This window comes from Zootermopsis nevadensis, unplaced genomic scaffold, assembly GCF_977971745.1.
Source record: "Zootermopsis nevadensis isolate Lab colony 2312 unplaced genomic scaffold, Znev_1.0 Znev_ptg000009l, whole genome shotgun sequence".
In the NCBI taxonomy this organism is placed as follows: Eukaryota; Metazoa; Arthropoda; class Insecta; order Blattodea; family Termopsidae; genus Zootermopsis; species Zootermopsis nevadensis.
In genome coordinates this window covers 4481839-4505316 of record NW_028259141.1, presented here as the reverse complement: position 1 = coordinate 4505316, position 23478 = coordinate 4481839, and the positions used below count along the sequence as shown (strand labels likewise).

The 23478-nt window shown below is 37.5% G+C and overlaps 1 protein-coding gene across 4 annotated transcripts in view; it reads left to right on the top strand.

Moving 5' to 3' along the window:
• The window catches only part of LOC110838312 (tyrosine-protein phosphatase non-receptor type 11), a 78874-nt gene extending 56041 nt beyond the window's left edge, over positions 1-22833 (top strand). For 2 of the 4 annotated variants that reach the window (XM_087345863.1, XM_087345865.1), the window contains 9 exons: positions 2161-2323; positions 4521-4697; positions 5334-5481; positions 6142-6221; positions 6366-6518; positions 7614-7784; positions 9366-9701; positions 12656-12867; positions 18083-22833. In XM_087345863.1, coding sequence (XP_087201989.1) covers positions 2161-2323; positions 4521-4697; positions 5334-5481; positions 6142-6221; positions 6366-6518; positions 7614-7784; positions 9366-9701; positions 12656-12867; positions 18083-18218 — 1576 coding nt within the window. In that variant the 3' untranslated portion in view covers positions 18219-22833. Of the gene's footprint in view, positions 1-694; positions 913-2160; positions 2324-4520; positions 4698-5333; positions 5482-6141; positions 6222-6365; positions 6519-7613; positions 7785-9365; positions 9702-12655; positions 12868-18082 lie in introns of all 4 variants that reach the window. The other 2 variants (XM_087345866.1, XM_087345864.1) reach the window with 2 other exon arrangements.
• Positions 22834-23478: the final 645 nt, after the last annotated feature.

Genomic DNA, 23478 nt, shown 5'->3' with positions numbered 1-23478 from the left:
TTACTGATGAAGTGGTGTAAAGGCAGACATCAGTGTGGTTTCTGAAAATGGTACTGTGTTTTAGAACAGCGTTTCTCAGTCACAGTTCACATTATCTGAAATAAAAACCGTGAGAAAGGTACCAGATACTTGTGACGTAGGCAGCCTGGTTAGCAACTGGTGTTGTGCGCATGCGTAACTCCATATTACTGAGTGGAGAACATCGGTCTTTAGTACAAAGATATTTCTCACGCGTCTTTATTGATTTCCGCTGCTACACTGTCCGTAGTATCATTATTAATTTGTTTGTTTTGTTATTTCTTACTACTAAATAAATTCAGGTGTTATAAAGTATTACCAGTAAAGCTTGCATCAAATTAGAATAAGCACGACATTTATCGGTCTTCCAGTAGTGTAGCACGTGACGTCACAGGGACTTCCTTAACTCTCGCGTACTATACGTATTTTTTCAACAGATTGCTTCTTTTAAAAATGCAACTTTTTTGTGTTTAGGATTTTATATGTTTCTGTGAAATTTCTTAGAATATAAAGTCAGTGTTCTGACGCTATATTTGGCAGGACTGCTGCTCTCATAATAAGGAAAGGAGTTTAAAGGCTGAGAAATTCTGCTTCAGAATAATTTTTAATGTTTCACTTGTGTCTCTTTGAACAGTCAGGGCGGAGTTGTCTGTAACTGTGGATCCTCTGTTTGTAGTTGCTCATCTTGATTGAGAGAGACATGGTTTGGTAGTTTGTGGTCGAGACAGGGGCAGCATCTTCATCAGTGTCACAGTTTAATTTCTTTTAAATGCCATTCAGTCGTTCGACAACAGTGTGTGCAGTGGATGTACCTTCTGTGTTGGCTCTACCAGCAGCACGAATCATCATCTCCACTGCTCTACATGACCTGCGAACAGCCGCCGTTCTCTTCAAGTGAGTCTTCATGGGAGAATTGTTCTCATTAGCAGTTTATATTGGCATTATGGCACAGTAAGAAATTTGCTTGGTTTCTCTCCAGATTTACAGTGGGAACAAAGTTATTAGCTCTGAATTTTGTGGTGTTACATCCAAAACATTATGTGGACTGTGGCTTCTGAGTCTGTAGGTGGCTTGTTTGACGGCACTAGTAACACTTTTTACTTCATAATCTTTTGTTTCCTCCTTCCTACTCAAGATTCTGTTTAAGAAACATTTTCATGTTCTTCTCAAGGACTACAGTCTGTTGTTGACTCCAGCTTCTGGTACAAATTTTCTCTATGCTAGATGGTCGTTAGTCATTGTATGCCAGTAACATTTTCATGTGTATCTGTCATTCCCAGATGGCGGTGGCTGCATCGTCATCATAGAAGAATATTTCCCCAATTTGTAGTTTTAGAATGTCATTGTTTAAAATGAAAACTTTGGCAATTGCAGAAAACTGTGGGTATTTACTAGAACCTGTCAGATGAGATGGATCTGCCCCACCCCATTTGTTGAATAAAATATTTGTGCCTTGCGCGCTCATGTGTTGATTTGTCTAGCAGTTTTAAGAGAATTTAACATATTCTGTGATGAAATTATGCCAAGGAAATCACATTAAATTGCAGTGTAAGTTTTAAAGATGACAAGATGTGTACTGCATGGATATCTTATTGATGATAAATGGTTAAATATTAGCTTGTGTATTTTTAACTAATAGTTACGAGGTTAGATGACATTTGTAAGGGTTGTGATTTTCCTTGGATATTTGGAATTGCTTTGCAGATATACTGAAACAATTAGTAAAAAATTTCCTTATTAACAGGTTGTATTTGTATGTAAGAGTACCACATCACTTGGACCATGTCTATTTGCTCTTGTACATTCTTCTCGGTTTCCTTTTTGAGTTTTATCAACTGAGAAGTGATATCAAATATGTGTGTTTTAAAGGATACTGTAATGTTGTTATGGTGTGTTGAGTTCTGTTTTATGGGTTGATGCTATTTCACTGAAATTGAGGTATATCGAAACGTCTCAGGAACATGCCACAATGGTCGTGGAGGCAGCAAGGACCTCTGGAAATGCCTGTAAAGTTCTACCGTACTACATGGCACAGCAAATCCAGAAGACAGCCATCTTCAGACTCACTGCCGTGAAAACCTCAAATCCGACATAGGTTTTGGTTATTCTGCACTGTGTTTATTAGTTGTTGTTTATTTACAGGTGGTTCCATGGCCACCTTTCAGGCAAGGAGGCAGAGAAGTTGATATTAGAAAAGGGAAAGAATGGAAGTTTCCTGGTTCGAGAATCACAAAGCAAGCCTGGAGACTACGTACTATCAGTTCGGACAGATGACCGAGTCACTCATGTCATGATACGCTGTCAGGTAGTTATATCACCATTACATGTTATATTTGTGCCCTTTACATTTAAAATAAAAAAGAATGGCTGTGAAATATGGGTAGTGACTAGTAAAGGTAAATTTAAAGTTGGTACCACAGAACTGCACTTTTTTTACATTCATTAGTGGGAGTGTCTGTGTGAGATCAAAAAAGAAGCAAATTGTTATATACTGTTTAAAAATTTCTTATCTGGCCAGAAATTTCTGAGAACGTTGATAATATTTCAGTGTAACAAATTTTATGTTTTTAAATGTTCTGTGATATTTAATCCATCATCTCTGACCTACTGGTTTGTCTCATCTATCTGAGCTTTAAAATTTGTTGTTTCTCTTAGTAGTGAGCCTGTAAAATCATTCACATTGTTAAAAAAGTATTTGAGACAAAATTTACTACGTTAATTAATTCCATGGAGCAGAGTCCTTGAGGCATTGGTGGTTGCTCAGCTAGTCACACTTACATGGAACTTGAAGGTTTATTATCTTGTTCACAAGTGCTCACCAGTGGATGCTGTTATGAGCCAGTTTAATCTGGTCCACACATTCACACCCAGTTTCTTTAACAATATTTTGTAATTATATCCTTCCCTATGGTCTTTTCTCTTCATGTTTTCTTACAAATTTTATACTTTTATTGTATTTGGTGAAAAAACTTTCTGCTGTAGCAAGCATTCTGCAAATGTAATTAATCTGATCTTTATGAGAGTTCTGGTTCTCATGGTGAGCATAAACGTAACTGTCTTCTGGTTTGGTTGAACCATGTAGTGTGGTCCATGTTTACTGGAATTTTAGAGGCGTGTACTGCTTAGTTTTCTGAGCATTTACTTCTAGGCCAACGTCCTTACTAGAATAGAAGTTTTCATAATTTTATGATTTCTGTGTTTTCTCTGAATAAATTAACCTTATGGGGATAGTCCAGTAGCTGATATAGTGATATGTTTTCCTCATGGTGTATTATGGAACATAGTTGGAAAGCAATTATAATAAAGCATGTCTCTGTTTTATGTCATTCTGAGTGAGAAATGCAACAAGCAGGTTCTTATTTATATGGAAATTTAGTTCTGATTAGCCTTACTAGTGTAATTGATATGTCGCCCTCGGTGGACTAGTCAGTGGCTAGCGTGCTCACCACTGGACCCAAGGTTCGTGGGTTCAAACCCGACCGAGGTCGATGGTTTTTTAAGGGTGATAAAAATCCATAGCATGACTTCCTTCCGAGGGGAAGTAAAGCCGTCGGTCCCATGTCATAGATTTACGGCATGTAAAAGAACCTTACGAGGATGATACATGATATTTCGTAAGCAAAATTCAGTGGCCGTTTCTCACACAAGTCTCTCCTGATTGCTCTAGCAGTTAAGGATTGAGTAGAAATTGTGCAGAGTCAGTGAGCTGGTCACTCAGTACTCACAAACGCACACATCAAAGACTAGGAAACCTCTGAATAGGAGGCGGCGAAAACCCACAAATGGGTTGTAGAGCCAAGGAACAACAGTTTAATTGATATATGAAGTTCAATATGAATGTTATACAGCAATTCTTGTCATTTATATAGGCTGCTTCTACTTTATATCTAATAATTCCTGGGTTTGAGACATCAGCTACCATTACTGAGATGGTTATGTTTTTCATCAGGCTGTCAAATATAGTGCTGTGGTGTTACCTTACAACAGGCAATATTCCTTTTACACCATTGCCAATGGCATTCATACTTGTGCACATATTCAGTGCTGTATAGTGTATAGAATTCAGAAATCATTGTCAAACAAAGTACCTTCCTTACATTTTTGTCCCTTGACGGAACATTGGTATTTATTTATATTTAGTGTTCTGTCTGACGACAGGTCCATATGAACAGGATCCTTCCATCCTTTTCTCACACTGGGACCTGTTCATATATGTTCTTGGCAGATGATTCAGAAGTGGTTTGCCATTGCCTTCTTCTTTGTGTGAATGGAGTAATTGTTGGGATGCCACGGAGAAACCGGGGAAGCCCCTGGAGGAAAACTCCGTGTTGCCTAGACCACGGCCTTACCCAACACAAGTTATAAATTCGGGCTCTGCCGGGAATCGAACCCGAGACCCCAGGATTACAAGGCCAGCATTCTAACTGCTAGACCACCGTGGCACACAAACATTGGTATAAGAGAATAACTGCGCTATATTGCATTGTCTTTTCATTATGCAGGATAACTTTTATGATGTCGGTGGAGGGGAGAGATTTGACAGTTTGAGCGAACTTATTGAACATTACAAGAAGAACCCAATGGTGGAAACAAGTGGAACTGTCGTCCATCTGAAGCAGCCGTTCAATGCCACGCGCATCAGTGCTAGCGGTATTGATAGCCGCGTCAAGGAGCTGCAGGTATGTTATACGAGATGAAACATTATTATGGGCTGTTGGGGGATCAAGACTAATGTATCCAACAGTCCCACCTAAGTAAGAAATTTCCTCACCTAATGCATGATAATATAGACTGAAGAAATTTCTGAAACACCAGTTTTGGAACAGGGTTTAATGACAGTGGACACTGTCGAGAAAATAATGGTTATGTTTATTGCAACACTCCTTCATCAAGAACATTTATATTTCACATTATTACGGAGTCTTCCATTTCCGGTCCTATTATATAGATTTTTTTATGCTAAATAATTTCATTACATTCTTAAAGAATTTGGAACATTCTAATATGTTAAAAATTACAGAATCATAGGGTCAAACTTGTTTCTATATTTTATAATTACTTTTTAAAATTATGTTTTTACAAAATGTGTCTTGCAGTTAAATAAAACTGTACTCATGTTATATAATTCAATCATGGTTAAATTTACAGAATTTGTCTTAGGGAAGAACAGTTTGGCTGTTATTTAGATGTTGTTAAATTATGTTATTCAGATGCTGTTATATTAATATACATAAAATTAATTTTACAATGTAGAACAATGTGTTGCAGCTATTGAAAATCCTATGACTTGAAACGGGGTGTCTTTGATTTTCCAGAAAGAGAATGGACAGTTGACAGGAAAGGCAGGATTCTGGGAAGAATTTGAGTCACTACAGCAGCAGGAATGCAAACACCTGTTCTCCAGGAAGGAGGGGCAGAAGACAGAGAACAGGAACAAGAATCGATACAAGAACATTCTGCCATGTGAGTTGTCATGTGGCATGTAAAGTCTGTATTACCCACTTTCATATTCTCCATTAATGAATTATATTTCTTATGACGATTAATGTAGCAGACTCATTTATATCAAAATTGAAAGGTATGCCCACATTACATAGGTTGACTGCAGAAAATGTCCAGTTAAAATTTTTTGTTATTTGTTTCAAACAGCAATTTATCCCAATGGTCCATTTCCTTGTATTTTTATTCCTCGAACCTGTTTATTAATTTTGTACTTTTTATTATATCAAAACGATCCAAACATATTGGTTTCTGAATTATCCTGTAATTCTTTATCTTTTATTCTTACCCTCTCTCTCTTCTAGTCTTATGTTTGACAGAACACAAAGAAGTTGTTGTACAGCAAAGTTAAACATGTAGTTTCCTTTGAAGTTCCATTATGTATTTGTTTCAGTTGATCATACTCAGAAAGTTTAAATTCCATTATGTATTTGGTTTATTTTATCATTTTTGGGAAGTAAATTCTGTTACGTGTTTGTTTCATTTGATCATTCTTGGTAAGTTAATAGTCCATTGTGTATTTGTTTCATTTGATTATGTTTGGGAACTTTAAATTCCATTTTATATATTTGTATCAGTTCATCATACTCAGGAAGTTTAAATTCCATTATGTATGTGTTTCAGTTGATCATACTCGGGTAAAGCTGAAAGATGTGGATCCACATGTTCTGGGTGCAGAGTACATCAATGCAAATTACATTAAGGTAACGTACACAACAGTTATGTCAGCTATGACTACCTCCATACAGGAAACTGTGTGTACCGTGACTGGTCACCCGGTTGTTTGTTGAGTGGCAGTTTTATCCACGGCCTGTCTCCACAGAGCAGCTGTCTGTTTCCTGTTACAGCCAGAGGAGGAACTGTTCCTGGATGGCCACCCCAAGTACTACATTGCAACACAAGGTTGCCTGCCCTCCACAATGTCAGACTTCTGGGACATGGTCTGGCAGGAGAACACTCGTGTCATTGTCATGACGACCAAGGAGATTGAGCGAGGCAAGGTATGATTTGCATTTAGTCACTTCGAAAGCATCAAATCTTCCAGTTCTGACTTCTGAAAACAGTAATTATTGGTCGCGCGATAAGTGCTGGCACTTGCGCAAAGGACTGATTTTGGTCGTATGAGATGGACCTGTCTGAAGCACGCGCTAGAGGGGTGTCAGCTTCAGTTGGTTCGTAGCTCTAACTGTGTTTAGATTGGTGCGTCACCGCAACTGAGGCTGTGCTACCCCTACTACTACTCAACTCCTCTCTCTTGTCTTACACATCGCGCATTTAGGTGCCATGACTATTTGCGTGACCTTTAGCTGTTATCATGGTAATGAAAACTTAAGGATGGCAGTAGAACCATTTCTCATCTGTCATAGTTTTTTTAACAGTGCTGCATGTAACAAAACACTTGCTGAAGACTTGAGCAAGGGTCTTCTGGGTTATTGCAACATATAGTGTAGTAGATGTTTACTGAAGTTTCAGAGGTTCTTGCTGCCTCCGTTATCAGAGTGATGAGTAAACTGTGCATGAGGAATCACTTTGAGATTGGGAACCAGCTGGACAAGGAAGAACCTTGGATATACTAGTGAGGAATAGGATGAGGGAAAGACAGCTAATGGGAGAAGGGCTGACCCCAGTCTGGTCAAAAGAGGGGAAAGACACGTATAATTAGAAAAGAGAGGGAAAAGGAAATGACATTCATTGGGGCTTCTCAGGGACCAATGGGGATATTATTGGAGATAAGGGAATGAACGAAGGTGGAGGGGCAGTCTCAAGGTTAGAAAGAAGGAAAAGGGAAGAATATAGGATAAATGATAAGGAAAGGAAAGTTACAGGGGAGAATACTGAAGGTGATCTGTGAGAGAGGAAATGAGGGAACTGGCCGGAGCCAGATTAGTGTCCTGGCTGCGTGGTCAAGTCGGCAAGCACCCCTGAAATGTCGGTAAAATTTTACCATATTACATGGCACAACAATCCAGAAGACTCGTCTTCATTCTTGCCATCTGAAATCTGACTAGGTATACCCACATTGCAATGTTCAGTGAGGTGCAGTGTATGGTACAAATGTCTTAGTTTGATGAATTTATCATTCTCACTGCTGGCAGAACAAGTGTGTGCGCTACTGGCCTGAGGAATGCCAAGGGAAGGAGTACGGCAAAATAAAAGTGCGCAACTTGTCAGAATCTTCTACAGCCGACTATACACTACGGGAATTCCTCGTGTCAAGAGAAGGAGCAGGCGAAGAGGAGAGAAAGGTGTACCATTACCACTTCCAGGTAACTGAACATACTCTGGTCAAATTATTTTTTTGTGCTTTTTCAGAAAACTGTGTTCTTTTTGGTGTGGTGGTTTCTTTCATGAAGGTTACTGACATTTATTTTCATAACTATTATTGTTATAAAACCAATATATTTTTATACATGTTGGCTCGAACTTGATCATATAAGATTTTAAATGTTTACTACACCTAATTAATAAAATTTTTATATTAAACGCTTTTGTATCTGAAGGTGATTTTTGTTTGTATAGATTTAAAGGTTATTAGTTTATTTGACTTGAGATTTCTCATTGATGTTTGATCATCAGAGAATAATGGATAAGAAGAATAAGTTTGTTCTGGTTTTCTAGATTTCAAAATGTATTGCTAAAACAATTCATTTATTGTGTCCATATTTCTTTGTATTATGTTTTGTATGGGTAGAGGCCTTGCAGTGGACTGATCTCCTATCTAAGGAGTTCTGAAAATTATTTAATGAATCCATAGTTTAAAAATTATTTCTAAATTATTCATGGTAGATGAAGAAGTATTGCCATTCATCTTAAACACATTACAAAATCATTAGGTTAGATGTCCATTAGTGGTAAACTGTGAAATGTTTATTGTTTTAAGGCCTTCTTTATAATCATTTCATTTTATTATGTCTTCGCAGAAATTGCTAATTTATGAATGAATGAATGACTGCTTATACATAAATGTTTCATTTCTGAAACCACTGAATGGATCTGAGTGCAACTTAATCATGAGGGTATACAGTAGGAAATGTAGGGAGAATTTAATTTTGAATCGTATTTGTCACATGTAATTATACTTTTAACCTTCTTTTTTTTTTGTCACAAACTGCAGTAAATAAAATGTAAATCTCATACTAGTTTTATTATGAATAATTTTTCACATGCTGAATGTTGATTAAAGTACAAGGAAAAATATTTTAAATCTCTAGATCATGTAAATAACTTTGTAACTGCAATGTAATAGTGTTCCAGTAATACATTGAATATTCAGTGTAGCAGTGGTATTTGTTTGTTTTTCTTTCTGTTGAAAGTAGAATTTACATACATAGCTTCTGAATCACTGTTTTACATTTGGATAATTTTTCCAGTGGATTATTTATATAAGTTATAACAATATTATTACTTTCTTATTTTTTAAGAATATTTTAAATACTAATATAAACAATATCACCATTGAAATTAAAAATTATCTGCTGTTGTATGACGAATTAAGATATAATATTGAAGGTGATCATCTTCTGTGTTGTTGCACCATGTAGTCCGATAAATGTTTACCAACAATTTGAAGTGCTTGCTGATTCCATCATTAGGGTGAAAATTTACTAACATTTCAGTGGTGCTGATGTAGACAGCAAGCATCTCTGAAACATTAGTGAATGTCTATAAGATTACACACAGTGCAACAACGACCCAAAAGACAGCCATATTCATACTTTCTATGAGAACCAGAAGTCTTCCTAAGATATAAAATTACTTATATGATTCATACAAGATTCTAGAGAATTATTTATTGAATACAGGAAGCTTCACATATGTAAATGTTTATGTGTGTAATATTGTTCCAGGCTTGGCCAGATCATGGTGTGCCATCAGATCCTGGTTGTGTACTGAACTTTCTGCATGATGTGAATGCACGACAGGAGTCTGTTGCAAATGCTGGTCCGGTGCTAGTGCACTGCTCGGCTGGTATTGGCCGCACAGGCACCTTCATCGTGATCGACATGATCCTGGACCAAATTAAACGGCAGGGCCTTGACTGTGAGATTGACATTCAGCGTACGATACAGATGGTTCGGTCGCAGCGCTCTGGTATGGTCCAGACAGAAGCGCAATACAAGTTTGTTTACTTGGCTGTGCAACACTATATTCAGACTGTGTCACAGAGGATGCAGGCTGAACAGGTGAGATCAGAACAGTGAAATGCAAGCTAATGTACTGTGAAATTTGAGGTTCTTAGAGCAGTGAATAATGAGCCGGGATAGCTCAGTCAGTATAGTGACGAGCTACGGGCCGGGCGACGGGTTTGATCCCCGATGGGAGCAGAAGATTTTTCCTCTAGCCTCTGCGTCCAGACCGGCTATGGGGCCCACCCAGCCTCCTGTCCAATGGGTACCGGGGTCCTTTCCTAGGAGTAAATCACGGCCGGGGCGTGATGCTGACCACTCACCCCCATCTGGTTCCGAGGTCAAGAAAGAGTATGAGCTATACCTCCACTCCCCCCAAGCACTTACATAGGCGTGTAGCGAGACACTTTACTTTACTAGAGCAGTGAGTAGGAAGATGGCTGCTGTTCGGTGCTGGAGCCCAGTAGTCTGGTAGAATGTTGCCGATGTTCAGAGATGTTTTTGCTACCGCCATCATCAAGACAGCCCCATTGATGGATACATCAAGGTACTCTGGAACATCAGTAAACGTGTTCCTGAGTACATGGTTTAACAGCCCAGCAGACAGCCATCTTTGCAAGCTAATATACTATTACCAACACTATTTATGTGTTTGTGGGATCTGTTTCATCTGTCACATCATCCTTATAGTACATGCATGTGTTATGTTATATTGATGGGAATTAGAAGACTGTGTAGGGTCTACATCATGGAGGTAGGCTACTTTATTCATTAACTTTTATGATATAGAACTTTAAATGTGCTCAGCCAACCTCAGAGCCAGATTAAGTTCACATTTGACATTTAAATGCTTTCAGGTTCAGAGAGAATAATGAAGTCATTTTGTAGTCTGTTTGTTACAGTTTTTAACTTAGAATCTCCAAATAAAATGTAAATTATCAGTGGCCAACTACAAACACATTTCATGGTACAAGGATACGTCTTCCAGCAGGTTGAGGTTAAATGGTATATAGTTGTCTGTTTGCACCCAGAAAGGATATCCGCATGATATCTACAAAAGGTTACAAGATCTATACACATTGTGGATGTAGAGGTAAATCTATCATGAGTGTCATGGTCAAAAGGGTATACACCCAAATATGGAAAAGCCTTAATTTAGTGAGAATGTATATAATTTTGAAAAATACTTAAATATGTATTCTTAATGCTGATTAAAGCACATATTTAGTATACATGAGGAAGTGAGAAATGCATGAAAGTGTGAATTGGATTGAACTGGCTCAGGGTAGTGATACTTGTGAATATAGTGGTGAACCAGCAAATCCCATAAACAAAGGGAATTACTTTATTAGGTGTATAACTATCATATTTTTAACCCTCAGACGTGGTTTTACGTGTACACACGCGGGCATTTAAATTAAAGTTCTTGTGGTTTTACGTATACACACGCGAGCCTCAAAGCCTAATTTAAAACGCCCATAAGTATGGAATAAATAATGCCAACGCGATGAAGTTTGTTCTCGCCTGTTGTGGAAATAAAGCTCTATGTGTATACATGTGGCAACAGGGTTACATTCCAATGACCTGCAAGGGAGAGTCTAAAAATAAACGCCTGACCTGGTAGTTTACAATGGCTTTCTCTTCGACAAGTCGGCCCTTGACGGAGCTTGAAGAAATACAAGTTTTAAATGAAGTTTTAGAAGATGATAGTATAAGTGAATATAGTTCGGACGATGATAGTGTATTTGACATTGATTATACACAGTTTGTGACACCGGGAACTGTCGTGTTTAGCGATAGTGATTGTGATAATGGTAGTGGTGGTCGACAGGACGACATCGTACATGCAGGTGTGGTTTCCAACAAGTTTTTGTGGGAAAATATAGACTCATTTCCTGCTTCACGAGAAGCATTCTGTAATGTATGTGGTCCCCAGTTCGACACTGCTGAAATAGATGTCGTGAGTTCATTCGAAAATATTTTCGATATAGCACTTGTGCAGCACATTGCTGATCAAACCAACAGATATGCTCAGCAAGAAATATCAAAAAGTGCCAATCCTCTCACATTTCGCTCTAGGATTAGGAAGTGGCAAGATGTTAGTGGACGAAATTTACGTTCTTTTGGCTCTATTTATGTTGATGGGCATTGTGCAAAAGCCTACACTTAGATCTTACTATTCAAAGAACCGGCTGTTGTACACTCCGTTTTTTTCTGAAACTAAACTTCTAATCGACTTGCTTCCACTGCTCACACATCTCATCTTATAAGGCAAGATTATAAAACCATCTTTTAAGAGGATTTCAGTGAAAAATTCATAATTATATCTCATATAGTTCAAAAGTTATGAAAAAAAGAGTATTTTACAGCAAAATTTAAACGGGCATTTAAAAAATACTACCGCAGGAACAGCACGACAGCAGTATATGCGGGGTATTTAAACTACCACGTCGACGGGTTAAGGGAGGCCCAGTTCTATTGAGTCTTTCAGTTAATATAGTAGGACCATCTCAAAAGAAATACAAGATTGACAAAGTAGAAGGTAAATACAAAGGCTTCAAGGTATATAAATTGTTGTAAGTTATAAAATTTACCAGGTAATTAGAACAGCATGGTTGATAAATAATATTGAACTAGATTTGATGAAAGACTCTCGGGTTACGAGCCGCGTCAGGTGGCTGAATGGTGAATAAACCATATCTTTTGCCAATGTTTCGAGAGCAATCTCTACTCATATCCTCAGTGCAGGGAGTTCCCATTGGCGAGCATGCTACAAAGGACCAGATTTGTTACACAGCAGTCCTGAGGATGAGAGTAGAGATTGCTCTCAAAAAGTTGGCAGAAGATATGGTTTATTCACCATTCAGCCACCTGATTTTGCTTGTAACCCAAGAGTCTTTCACCAACTTCAGTCTCCACGAAAGCTTCACTTTATACAATATTGAACTAGTTTGTTGCATCTTGTGATTTCTCTGAAGTAGTGTGTTAAGGTGCATTTCTGTCTGATTCAGAAGAGCCTGCAGTTGGGGCGAGAATACACCAACATCCGCTATTCAAGTGAGGTGCTTGCAGTTCCAGGGGTGAGTGACACGGCACGGGCGGGAGGACTGACTCTCACCTTGTCTCGCTCCACCGTGTCTCTCCCCAACACGCCCAGCTCGGCAGGAACTCGTGATAACAAGCGTGGTCCATCTAGAGCTTCATCTGATGCTCATCTCCCAAGGTGAGAGTGGAAGCAGCATCCATTTATACACATGTTCTTTTCTGGGTCTGTGTTTTGGCAGATTATTTACTTCTTGCCTGATGTAACATTGATTTAGTTGTGGTTTTACAAGTAGAGCCAATTTATATCTTAATTTGCGTCATGCTTGTGTTCTTCAATATAATAATTTTATTCACCGTCTTTACACAAGCTTATAGATTGTTAAAATCACATAAAATTATAACATTTCTTCATTTGATATTGTTACATTTTAAAATGACGACATGTTTCGATGTTCATCCCATCATCGTCAGGTCTGTCAATTAAAATTTAAAATCTGTTGCACTTGCTGCCCTGCGTATACTGATTTGTTCTACCCATTAGATTTTATTTGTTTAACCTTCAGGCTTCTTCCATTAAATTTGGAGGCTGCGTCTAGATGCCTTAAATCGGGTTGTGTGTGATGTGCGTGTCCGATATTACGGAACGGTAGACTGCAGTTGCAGTCCGTAATATCGGACACGCACATCACACACAACCCGATTTAAGGCATCTAGACGCAGCCTCCAAATTTAATGGAAGAAGCCTGAAGGTTAAACAAATAAAATCTAATGGGTAGAACAAATCAGTATACGCAGGGCAGCAAGTGCAACAGATTTTAAATTTTAATTGACAGACCTGACGATAATGGGATGAACATCGAAACATGTCGTCATTTTAAAATGTAACAATATCAAATGAAGAAATGTTATAATTTTATGTGATTTTAACAATCTATAAGCTTGTGTAAAGACGGTGAATAAAATTATTATATAAGTAGAGCCAAGTAACTTTGTTAAACGTAAATTCAAATGTGGCTCTTCAGGAAAGGTATTATTTAAAAGTTCATAGATTGGTCAGTTGCTGGTTAAAATATTTTTTGTGAGTCTGCCAAGGGAAATGGTTATTTTATTGTCAAAAATTAAGTTTCCATCGTTTATAACAAATTCCAGATTCCAGCAGTTTTTTGCAACTGACATGTGATTATCAAAATGATTGTAAGTGTCTCTTGTATAAACTGTGTTTTGAATGGATGGCACCTCATAACATTTATAAAAATTAATCTTGGAAAGGTGAGTTTTTGTGGCCTTCTCAAAATACTGCTGTGCCCATACTCAGTGTTTGTCTTGGAGAATGTGGTCTACCTGATAGTGTTTTATCATTTTATGTTCCATGTTCCCTCTTTCACAGTAGAAAATGTTAAAGAACAATAAGTTTACTGCTTGAGATTTCAGATTCTCTTGGCATTGAGTATGAATATGACATCGTTCTGGGATAATTTGCTGTGTAGTCTAGTACTAATTATGTAGGCAGTATGCCCCTCTGAGTCATTGGTCAACTTCTATGAGACTAAGCAGCACAATATCCCAGAAGGTTGTCATCTTAATCTAATTACTTATCCAAATTAATTCATAGGTACGGTTCTCCAGTACAAACCATTTCCCTCTCACTTTAGAATCACTCGTTTTGGTTCCACTGTGCTTTTCTGGCGAAATTAATTAAATTATTACCTGTTTGTATAACAACATACATATGCTACATTGTGTGGCATTGATTTGTAGGATTTTCTGTGACTGATGATTTGGAAATACAGCGAGCAGTCATAGCTGGTTATAAGGCACTTTCACAGTATTTTTCTAGGAAAACCATGAGAAATCTGTCAGGATAGCTGGTCCCTGTTCTCAGTTTTCAAATCATTACTTTCAAGTACGAAGAAGAAGTGCAGTATGCTCTGGTGTGATGCTTGGTTTTTCCTGTAAAGCTTGCTCCAAGTAATTTTATTGTCATCTTTCCTCCATCGCACGTGAGCCTCAGAAGTACTGTGTTTCTGGAATCTGTGAAGTTATTAAGTCTCTGTTTCATACCTGATGCATTAGAATAAAGGAATCAGCTTATTAATAATCCTTCTTGCTTTTAAGTGTTCTCCGATTGCATCTCATGATTAATTAAACTTTTGTACAATACAGGTAAACCTTCATTTACACTGGAATGCGTTTCTGGACGAACCGGCGTAAATTGAAACTCTATTTATAATGTATATCAATGGGAAGTCAATGACATGCGGTCCCGGCACCCAAACATTGACGACTTAAGTTCCTCAAAAATTGACTTCGCCTTATTCGTGATAGCAATTTCAGTCAAGGGAATGTTTTTTCGATTCATGTCCACCCATAGCAACAGTAATTCCTCCATTCTTTCTAAAAGTTTACTTCTGCTATAACTCACTTGCGTTGCACTTACTCTCATAGCCTGTTGCATTGACTGTTTTATTTTATATGAATTTTTCATTATGGTAGTCAGAGTGGAAGGAGGCAACTTCATACTTCTGCACACATTACGACAGGTATCACCACCTTCTATTCTACTAATTACTGCCATCTTATCTTCTAACGCAATAGACCTACGCAACTTTTTAGCAACACATTCACTTCTCTTACCAGACATGGTGGCTCTTCTACAATTTATAAATATAAAACAGTTGCTACTGCAGAATAGTGGTCGAACAACAACACAAACACGTTTAGCACACAGTTTTCAGCACATTCAATGTGTCAAGAAGAAGCGAACTGAGCGCATTTTTCCTTACTCCCTTATCAGGCTAAACGCAAATAACTCACTATGAAATGAGACCAATGCTCACATGACTTTGCACAATGTTGGCGGATTTTTAGGAGGTTATCTCGCAACTACTTAGCAATGAGTGCAGAGGTGACTGTATTTATAATTTTTATTCAAAATCAGCGTTGTAAGAATTACAATTTAGTATAAGAATCAGTACAAGAACCATTGTAAAACGTTATAAATAATAGTAAAATATATTTTTTCACTTTTTTACTTGTTGCTTTCAAAAGCGGCGTTATTCTGAAGCGGTGCAAATCAAGGTTTACCTTAGTTAAAATTGTAAGAAGCTCTTTAGAATATATAACTCTTAAAATAAATAACATTATTTACTTTTAGGTATTAATATAAATGTATAATATTTTAAATCTGTTCTTATCACTTATGAGTATAATTTTTATTTTCAAGCATGTACTGTATTTATCCAAATATATGCCGAACTTGAATTTTAAGATGGCAGTAATAAATATTAGTAAATGTCATTTGCAAGCTGCTTCAAGGTTTTTACATTAATAAATTTTCTATCACGTACTAGTAAAATTTAAAAATTTCTTAAGTTTAGAAAATATTGGTTGTAATGACTTTATGACTGCCAGTCCAGCGCAGTCTGTCATACTGGTCCAAAGCCTTGCATTTTTAATATTATTATGCACAAGGTGCATAGCAACAATGCATTATGGTCTGGTCATGTCTATCTAGTTGATTTAACTAGAGAACCACTGGACAGATTTGGATTAAATTTGATATATTGGTTGTGCTCTTCTACATGACCTCAAAAATGTATTGTGAATATTCTGTGAGCAGTGATAACAAAATGACTGATGGGGAATGTTTTGACGTAGACATTGAGGTGCTGTGGACTGGTGACCAAATTGGGAACTGTTGGACAAGGCACACTGCAAAGAATGCATAAGGATATTATGTGTATTCCGAGCTTGTCGTAAATAGTCTACTTCCTGATTGTGAAATGTAAGCAAGGAATGTGTTTGTGAACTAGCAGAGTTTAATAATATTCTGATTTATAAGCTGCACCCAGTTTTAAAGATTGCAGATTTGGAATTGGAATGCAACTAATATTGGCATAAGTGTGGTATTTGTATTTTATTTTTTGTAGTCTGCTTTGTTTATATTTTGGAGATACAGTGAAACCTCTATCCATCGTTCCCGGAACTATCGTTTTCCCGGATGCATCGTCCGTTTTGTTCGGTCCCGAATACATCCCATATAAAATAATGTTACATTTTCCCGCTTCTATCGTTCCTCGAACTATCGTTTTATCGCATCGATCGTTCAAAAATCTTAGTCCCGGCCCACAATTTTCCCGCAATGATCGTTTCTGAGAATTTAAAATGCTGGGTTTAGAGATAAATTAATACCGAAAGACGCATAATGTTTTTTGGAATACACAGTAGCGGTAACCTGTTATGTCGCCCAACCAGCACATTCTTTTGGAATGAGGGGTCAGCGGTGCAGGGGTGATAGTTGGAGTGAATGGCGGTGCTCATTGTCAGAAATTTTACGATTTTAATTAGGGTGCACACATATTTCGTTCCAGCGATGCCAGATGGCATGTGCAGTGTGAATTTCTTCACAAATGCTTTTATTATAAGTACAAAGGAAAGGCTGGCGGCACTTTTCATTCTTCTGGTTCATCTCGTTTCCAGCGGTTCAGGGTCTTCTACAGCTACGTTTCGTTGAGTTCGGCAGTAATAGTATTTCCATTCTTCCTGTTATTGTCCGCAAAGGGGGTTGGAGCGGTGAGGAAGAGGAAGACGACGAATGCGAGCCCGAAGCTTTGCCGAGTTTTGCCGAAGCGCACGCTGCATTGGCGAAAGTGAAGTCGTTCTTTTATGCGCTTAATATTAGTGAACGTGACGAAGAAAACATTTTGAAGGTGGAAAGTGCTCTGTTTGGTCTAAAACGTAAAGTTTCAACAAACCAGTTGTCCATTAAAGACTTTTTTGGTAAAAAGAAGTAACTTTGAAAGAGAAACATTGTTTTTTTTTAAATGTTTAATGCTTTCCCGCATCTATCGTTTTCCCGCATTCATCGTTTTTATTTCCCACCCCCGCCGAAAACGATGCATTGAGGTTTCACTGTATTTAAAACATCAGGAACCAGCCCACCAAATATGACAGCAGTCAGTAAACCACTCTGACAACTTGAATGTACTTAAAAAATGGAGAATGTTAAATAGTAATATTGTTAGGGTGATTAAATTACGTAACATGGAGAGGAAACAAGTGAATGAGGAATATTTGTTGGTAAACTTCTAGGGAAGAGGTGCCTTGATATACATAAACAAGTTGAAGGATAATATTAAAATCCCACTTAAAATTTGTGTAACTGTGAACTGGATTGAACTGACTTTGTTGGCAAGCTATTGCTTATTTGACCATGGTGATTAAACCTTTGGGTCTTATATACAGGGATTTCGTGAGCTGCTCAAGGAAGACTATATACCATATTAACACCTAAAATTTGGAGAAGAAAAAGTCTGTCTCAGGCTCAAGTATAAATGAACATAAAGAACAATTTTGCCATTGGGATTTCTAACATTTTTCATTTTGTTTTGCAGGCCACCCGACGAAGTTCCAAAGCAGATATATGAGAATATCCCACTGAAGGAACGCAAGTTGTCGGTCAATAGCTACAACATTGGACCACCCCCCAGTTTTGCCCCTCCGCCTCCTCCACCACCACGAAAAACGTGACACATATTTCAGTCACCGTTGTATGAGGACCCCTCAGACTAAGTGCCATACAGCAATGTGGTCTTTTTGTATTGCTTGACATAAGGTGCTTCTGTGGTACAGTGTTCCCAGGGTCATGGTGCGGCAAGAAAGACGAGGGCCTAACGGAGTAGAAGCTAGTTGTATAATATTGGCTATATATTTATTTCTTTATAGACTGACAGTTTCGGTTTTGGCATAACCAGTGCCGACTGCATGAGGTGAAAGATGAACTGTGATAACAAAGGACATTCTAATACACGAAGCTGTTAAAAGTCCCAATCATTCCAAATTCTTTTCTTCATTGCAGTAATTTATAAATACTTGTGACAAAGACTAATTTTTGCAAGTCAAAAGCCATGAGCCTGGGATTTAAAATAAAAATTTGAACTGATTGTGTGTCACTTAGTAACCAGAAAAGAACTCTAAGGCTTCTGTTCAATTTTAGAGCAGTAATTAAGTTTTCTACAATGTATGTATTTCTTTTATGTGATATAGGGCTGGTGTTTCATAATGTATGGTCATCTTACAGAGTGTAATGGGCATGATATTAAGTAGATATTATTGTATCACACAGTGTGTATTGAACTGTTTTAAGTTCAGTAGCACAATGGCTATGAATTAAAAGTAATTTAGAGTGTAAGAGGATTTAGAAGCAAAATATTTGGCCTGCTGTGTAAATATAGCAAGTGCACTTTCTTTCATTTACGAATTTTATGTACGTTTACTGTGCAGTACTTCGGATAATTTTGTGGCTTGGTTTTTAAATTCCTGATATAAAACTGATACCTCACAGATGATTAATGTATATTTTGAGGTTCATTCCAGATTTTGGCAGCAACCAGCACCAGCTATGTCATTGTTACTGCAGATGTTTTGTGGGATTTACCAAGTTGTAAAGTTTATGAAGTGAATTTAGAAAGATGAAAGAAGTATCCTGGAATTTTTGTAGAAAGATTATGGATCCCAGCGAAGACGGACTTGGTACAAATCACACTTGGTACTGTGGTACTGAACGTGCTTGGTGGCTCAATCGTTTTGTCTATATTGTGACAAATTCTTATAGCATACTGGCCACTGTATATTGAGTGAAAAATTCAAGTTCATCGGGTTTGTAATGCATCTGAGGAAGAGAAAGGGGAGCAAAGGGACATGAGGGTGTTTCTGGGAAGTCATGTGCCACAGTACTAGCAGTCTGAAAACCTTTGTGCTTGTTCTGATTTGATGTAAACTTTACTGGTATTATTTTGAAACACTGAAAGTTATTAAATATTCAGTAATACTAAAACAAATATGTGAATAATTATACTATGGGCAGGTGAGCAGTAGAAAGCAACAAAGATATCACTTGCCTACCAGGTCGCATATGTCACATTGGCTCCATTAACTCATGTACGGTATTCAAGGCTCTGAAGTGGTGTGAGGAGGAAGATGGCTGTCTTCTTGGATGTTGCACCATGTAGTTTGTATAAGTTTGCCAATATTTCAGAGGCCCTTATTGCTTCTATCCCTGCCCTGATGATGTATGCACCAGCAACTTATGAAACTTCTGTAAAGCGGCCCATCCACGTACGAGTCTGGCTTGCGAGTCCGGTTCGGCTCGGATTCCATTGAGCCAAACTCGTTTGTGGGTGGGGTGTCACAAGCCGGGAGTCTGCTATGCATGTGTGGTGAAATATATCCGAGCCCGGCTCAGGAGTCAGGCTCGTCGAGCCAGACTCGCAAGTCAGACTCGTACATGGATGGGCCGCTTTAGACTGCATTGATACAATAACCCCGAAGACAGTCGTCTTCATACTCACCACCATGAGAACCTGTAATCATGCTAGAGTAAATATTTAAGAGTAGAAGAAGGAAGGTCAGTTTTTGAGATGCAGGTGACATCATAAGTATGTGAGTGATTTTTTACACTGTATTAGCATGTTCTTTCTCAGTTACCCTTTTCCTGGCTCAGCTCTCAACCCAGCAATTTTTAGTAGTCTTACTAGCCTTACATTAACGTTTCTTAGTAACACACTGTAAAGAAATGAATGGCAAATGATCTCCTGTATTCAAGAAATTACATAAGGTAGGTGCATGCACCTTCTAGCAACAGAATATAAAAATTATGTGATTAGAGTGCATTTGTCTTCACATAGCACATTTCTGTCTGACTAATGTCAGGTATGATGGTCCAGACACAGTATAATTAAATTACCAAACCTTGATATGGGAGTGAATGTGTAAAGAGGTCTTACTGAACTTTAACCTTTTAAAGCCTGCTTAAGGAATTGGTAACTATTCATTTTGCCTACAGTGTATTTATGTTTTCTTAGAGGAAATCGTGATTATTTCCTTAAACGGCATTAACCAGCTGACCTCTTTAATGAATAAGTGTTCTGCTTTTTGATGTGGACTGAATTCTTAAGTATTAGACAAGTTTTGGCTTCATTTTTACTTCTTGTCATATATTAGGATGATGAAAGTGAGAAGTCTGTGATGGGTGGAGCATGTAGGAAAGAGAGAAGTGTATACTCAGTCGTAGCTGGAAAATATGAAGGGAAACGGCATGTGTTAGGACTTTACCGATGTTTCAGAGGTCCTTGCTGCCTCCATCATCCGTAAATTTCTACCAGACTGCATGGCGCAACAACCCAGAATTTTACTGTCTTTATACTCACCACCGTGAAAATTGATGCTTAAATGTAGTTACATCAGTATTAATGTTTCATATTCTACAGGTATTAATAACTCTGTTTTCAGATTAATATGAAATGTCCAATATTTATTTCAATCAACCTAATTGAATTTAGTTATCCAAATTAAAATGTTACAGGTAACTGTTTAGAGGTGGTGAATATTTCATCTTGTGTATATTTTTTTACAAGGAGTCTGGAGAAAATTACATAATGAAGAGTTCCATACCAAATGTTGAGTGATTAAATCGAGGAGGATGAGATGGGTGGGACATGTTTCACACATGAGGGGGATAAGAAATATGGACATTTTGGTTGGAATCCCTGAAGGGAAAAGAACACTCAGAAGACCTAGACATGGATGGGATGATAATATTAAAACATCTTAGGTGAATGGTTGGTGGGTGTGAACTGGATTCATCTGACTTAGGAAAAGGTCTGATGGTGGGCTCTTCTGAACATGGTAAAGACTTGGAGTTCTGTAAAAGGTGTTGACTAGCTGAGCATACTGCTGTTTTCTTGAGACAGACTGCTTCATGGAGTTGGTATGTTATTTTTTCCCACAGAATGTGTTATTCTTAATATGACTCATATTAAGAGAGGGATATGATGAATTTACATATGCGTTAGTGAGAAAGAGTGGTGTACATAAAGAATTTATAAAATATTAAGTTACATGTGTTTTTCTTTTCTGTGAACATAAATTATATTTAGTATGATTGAGACATAAGCCATTCTGTAATTGGTATGGTTAGCATAATATTATACTTCAGTAGTAATAATCACCTGTTCAGAATCATGTTGGTGATAAGCCAGTTTTTGGTTCAAGTTTAGTTCCAAGTGGATTTTATCTAGTATAAAGTAAGTTTTGTAGCAATATTCTTTTAATTGTGAAACATTTAACAGTTGAAGATGGCTGTCTTCTGGGTTGTTGTGCTGTGTAGCGTGGTTGAACTTTACTGATGTTCCGGAGGTGCTTGCTGGCTCGCTCATAAGGGTGATGAATGAGTTTTTAACATGGAAACATTATTCATGTTATTATTTGAGTGAAAAATGTACATAAAGGGAATGATGATAGCGATATCTAAATTTAATTGACTGTTTAAAATTTAGATCCAGATTTTGCTCCAAATCATGGAGAAGAACCTGAAAGTTGTGCTGATGAACATGGAAGGACAGAAGTGGAGAGAGGTAGTAAAAGACTGTCAAATTCTGAGAAATACAGCAAAAATTTCCAAATTCAGGTAAAATCTGTGGTGGTATTTCTAATAATATGGTTGGAAACAAACTTTTTTGATAATATTTACTGTCATTATAGAAGATGATGCAACTTCTGTTTAATAATTGTTGGACAATAGGTAGTTTCAAATAGAATACCTTCTTGTTTAGTTTTATTCAGAAGCATGCTATTAAGCAGAGAAGGCCATCAGATGGTAGTAAAGGTTTAAGAGATGGCTCCAGCAAGTATTTTTGAAACTGAAAAGTCTTTTGAAGTCTGTAAATGACTCTATTTAAACCTTTAATATGTGTGATGGGCAGATGTCTAGGGAGTGTTATAAACATACAAGACAAGCATCCAAGTGAAGGTTTGAGAGGCTTACATGGCTGTTCATCAAGAAAAAATTGTGATGAAGATGTAATCAGTGTTTGCAAGTCTACCAAGTCCTATTCCTCTCACCCGAGCCACTATATTGGAACTTACAATGGGAATAGACAGTAAGTACATGAAATTTAAGAAAAATTTGTACATTTTATGTTGAAGTTTGAGAGAACAGAACTGTTTGAAAAAGAATTTGTCATTTATATTCAGTTCACAATATGTTGTCATAGAAAAGCCGCATACTGTATAAGAAATATGATGTACAAAACAAATTAATAATCGTAGCATGACTGAAGATGAAAAATCTGTGATTGAAAGAGAACATGGTCTTTTCATTTACGTACACCAGAAAAATCCACATCTTTGAAAGAAGAAGGAAAATGCTATAGCAACCCAGAAAATTATTTGTGTTCAATAAAATCTCGGGCAATCAGCCTTGTCACCTGGTTACCATAGTAAACAGACGTTTCGGAAACCAACTCTGTCCCCATCATCAGGGTTCTGATGTGACTTACGGACTTACGTCGTCGGTTTACTACGGTTACCAGTTGACGTGGCTGATTGCCCGAGAAGATTTTATTGATTGTACTCGCTGCAAAAGTCTCAAATCCTATATTTGTGTTCAGTTAACTTGCAGAAATTATATTGCCCTTTTCAGTTTCTACCATGTCTGATGCTTACTGCAAGATGAATCTGTTATGCTGTGGTTTAGGAGTGTATAATTTTGTGAATTATTCCGTCTGTCTGGCAGGAAGCTACAGACTCAAGATTCTCAAGCAATCATTATATCTTATAAATCTCAGCAAGTTAGAGGCTTCAGATAAGGTAATATCACAGTGTATGGTGATATGTGTATTGGTCATAATGAAGTATTAAAATGTCTTTGTCCATTATGCATGAAATTGAACCTCAAGTCATTGATAAAAAGTTTTTAGTTTCTGGCTGTTCATTTCTGCCAAATTATTTA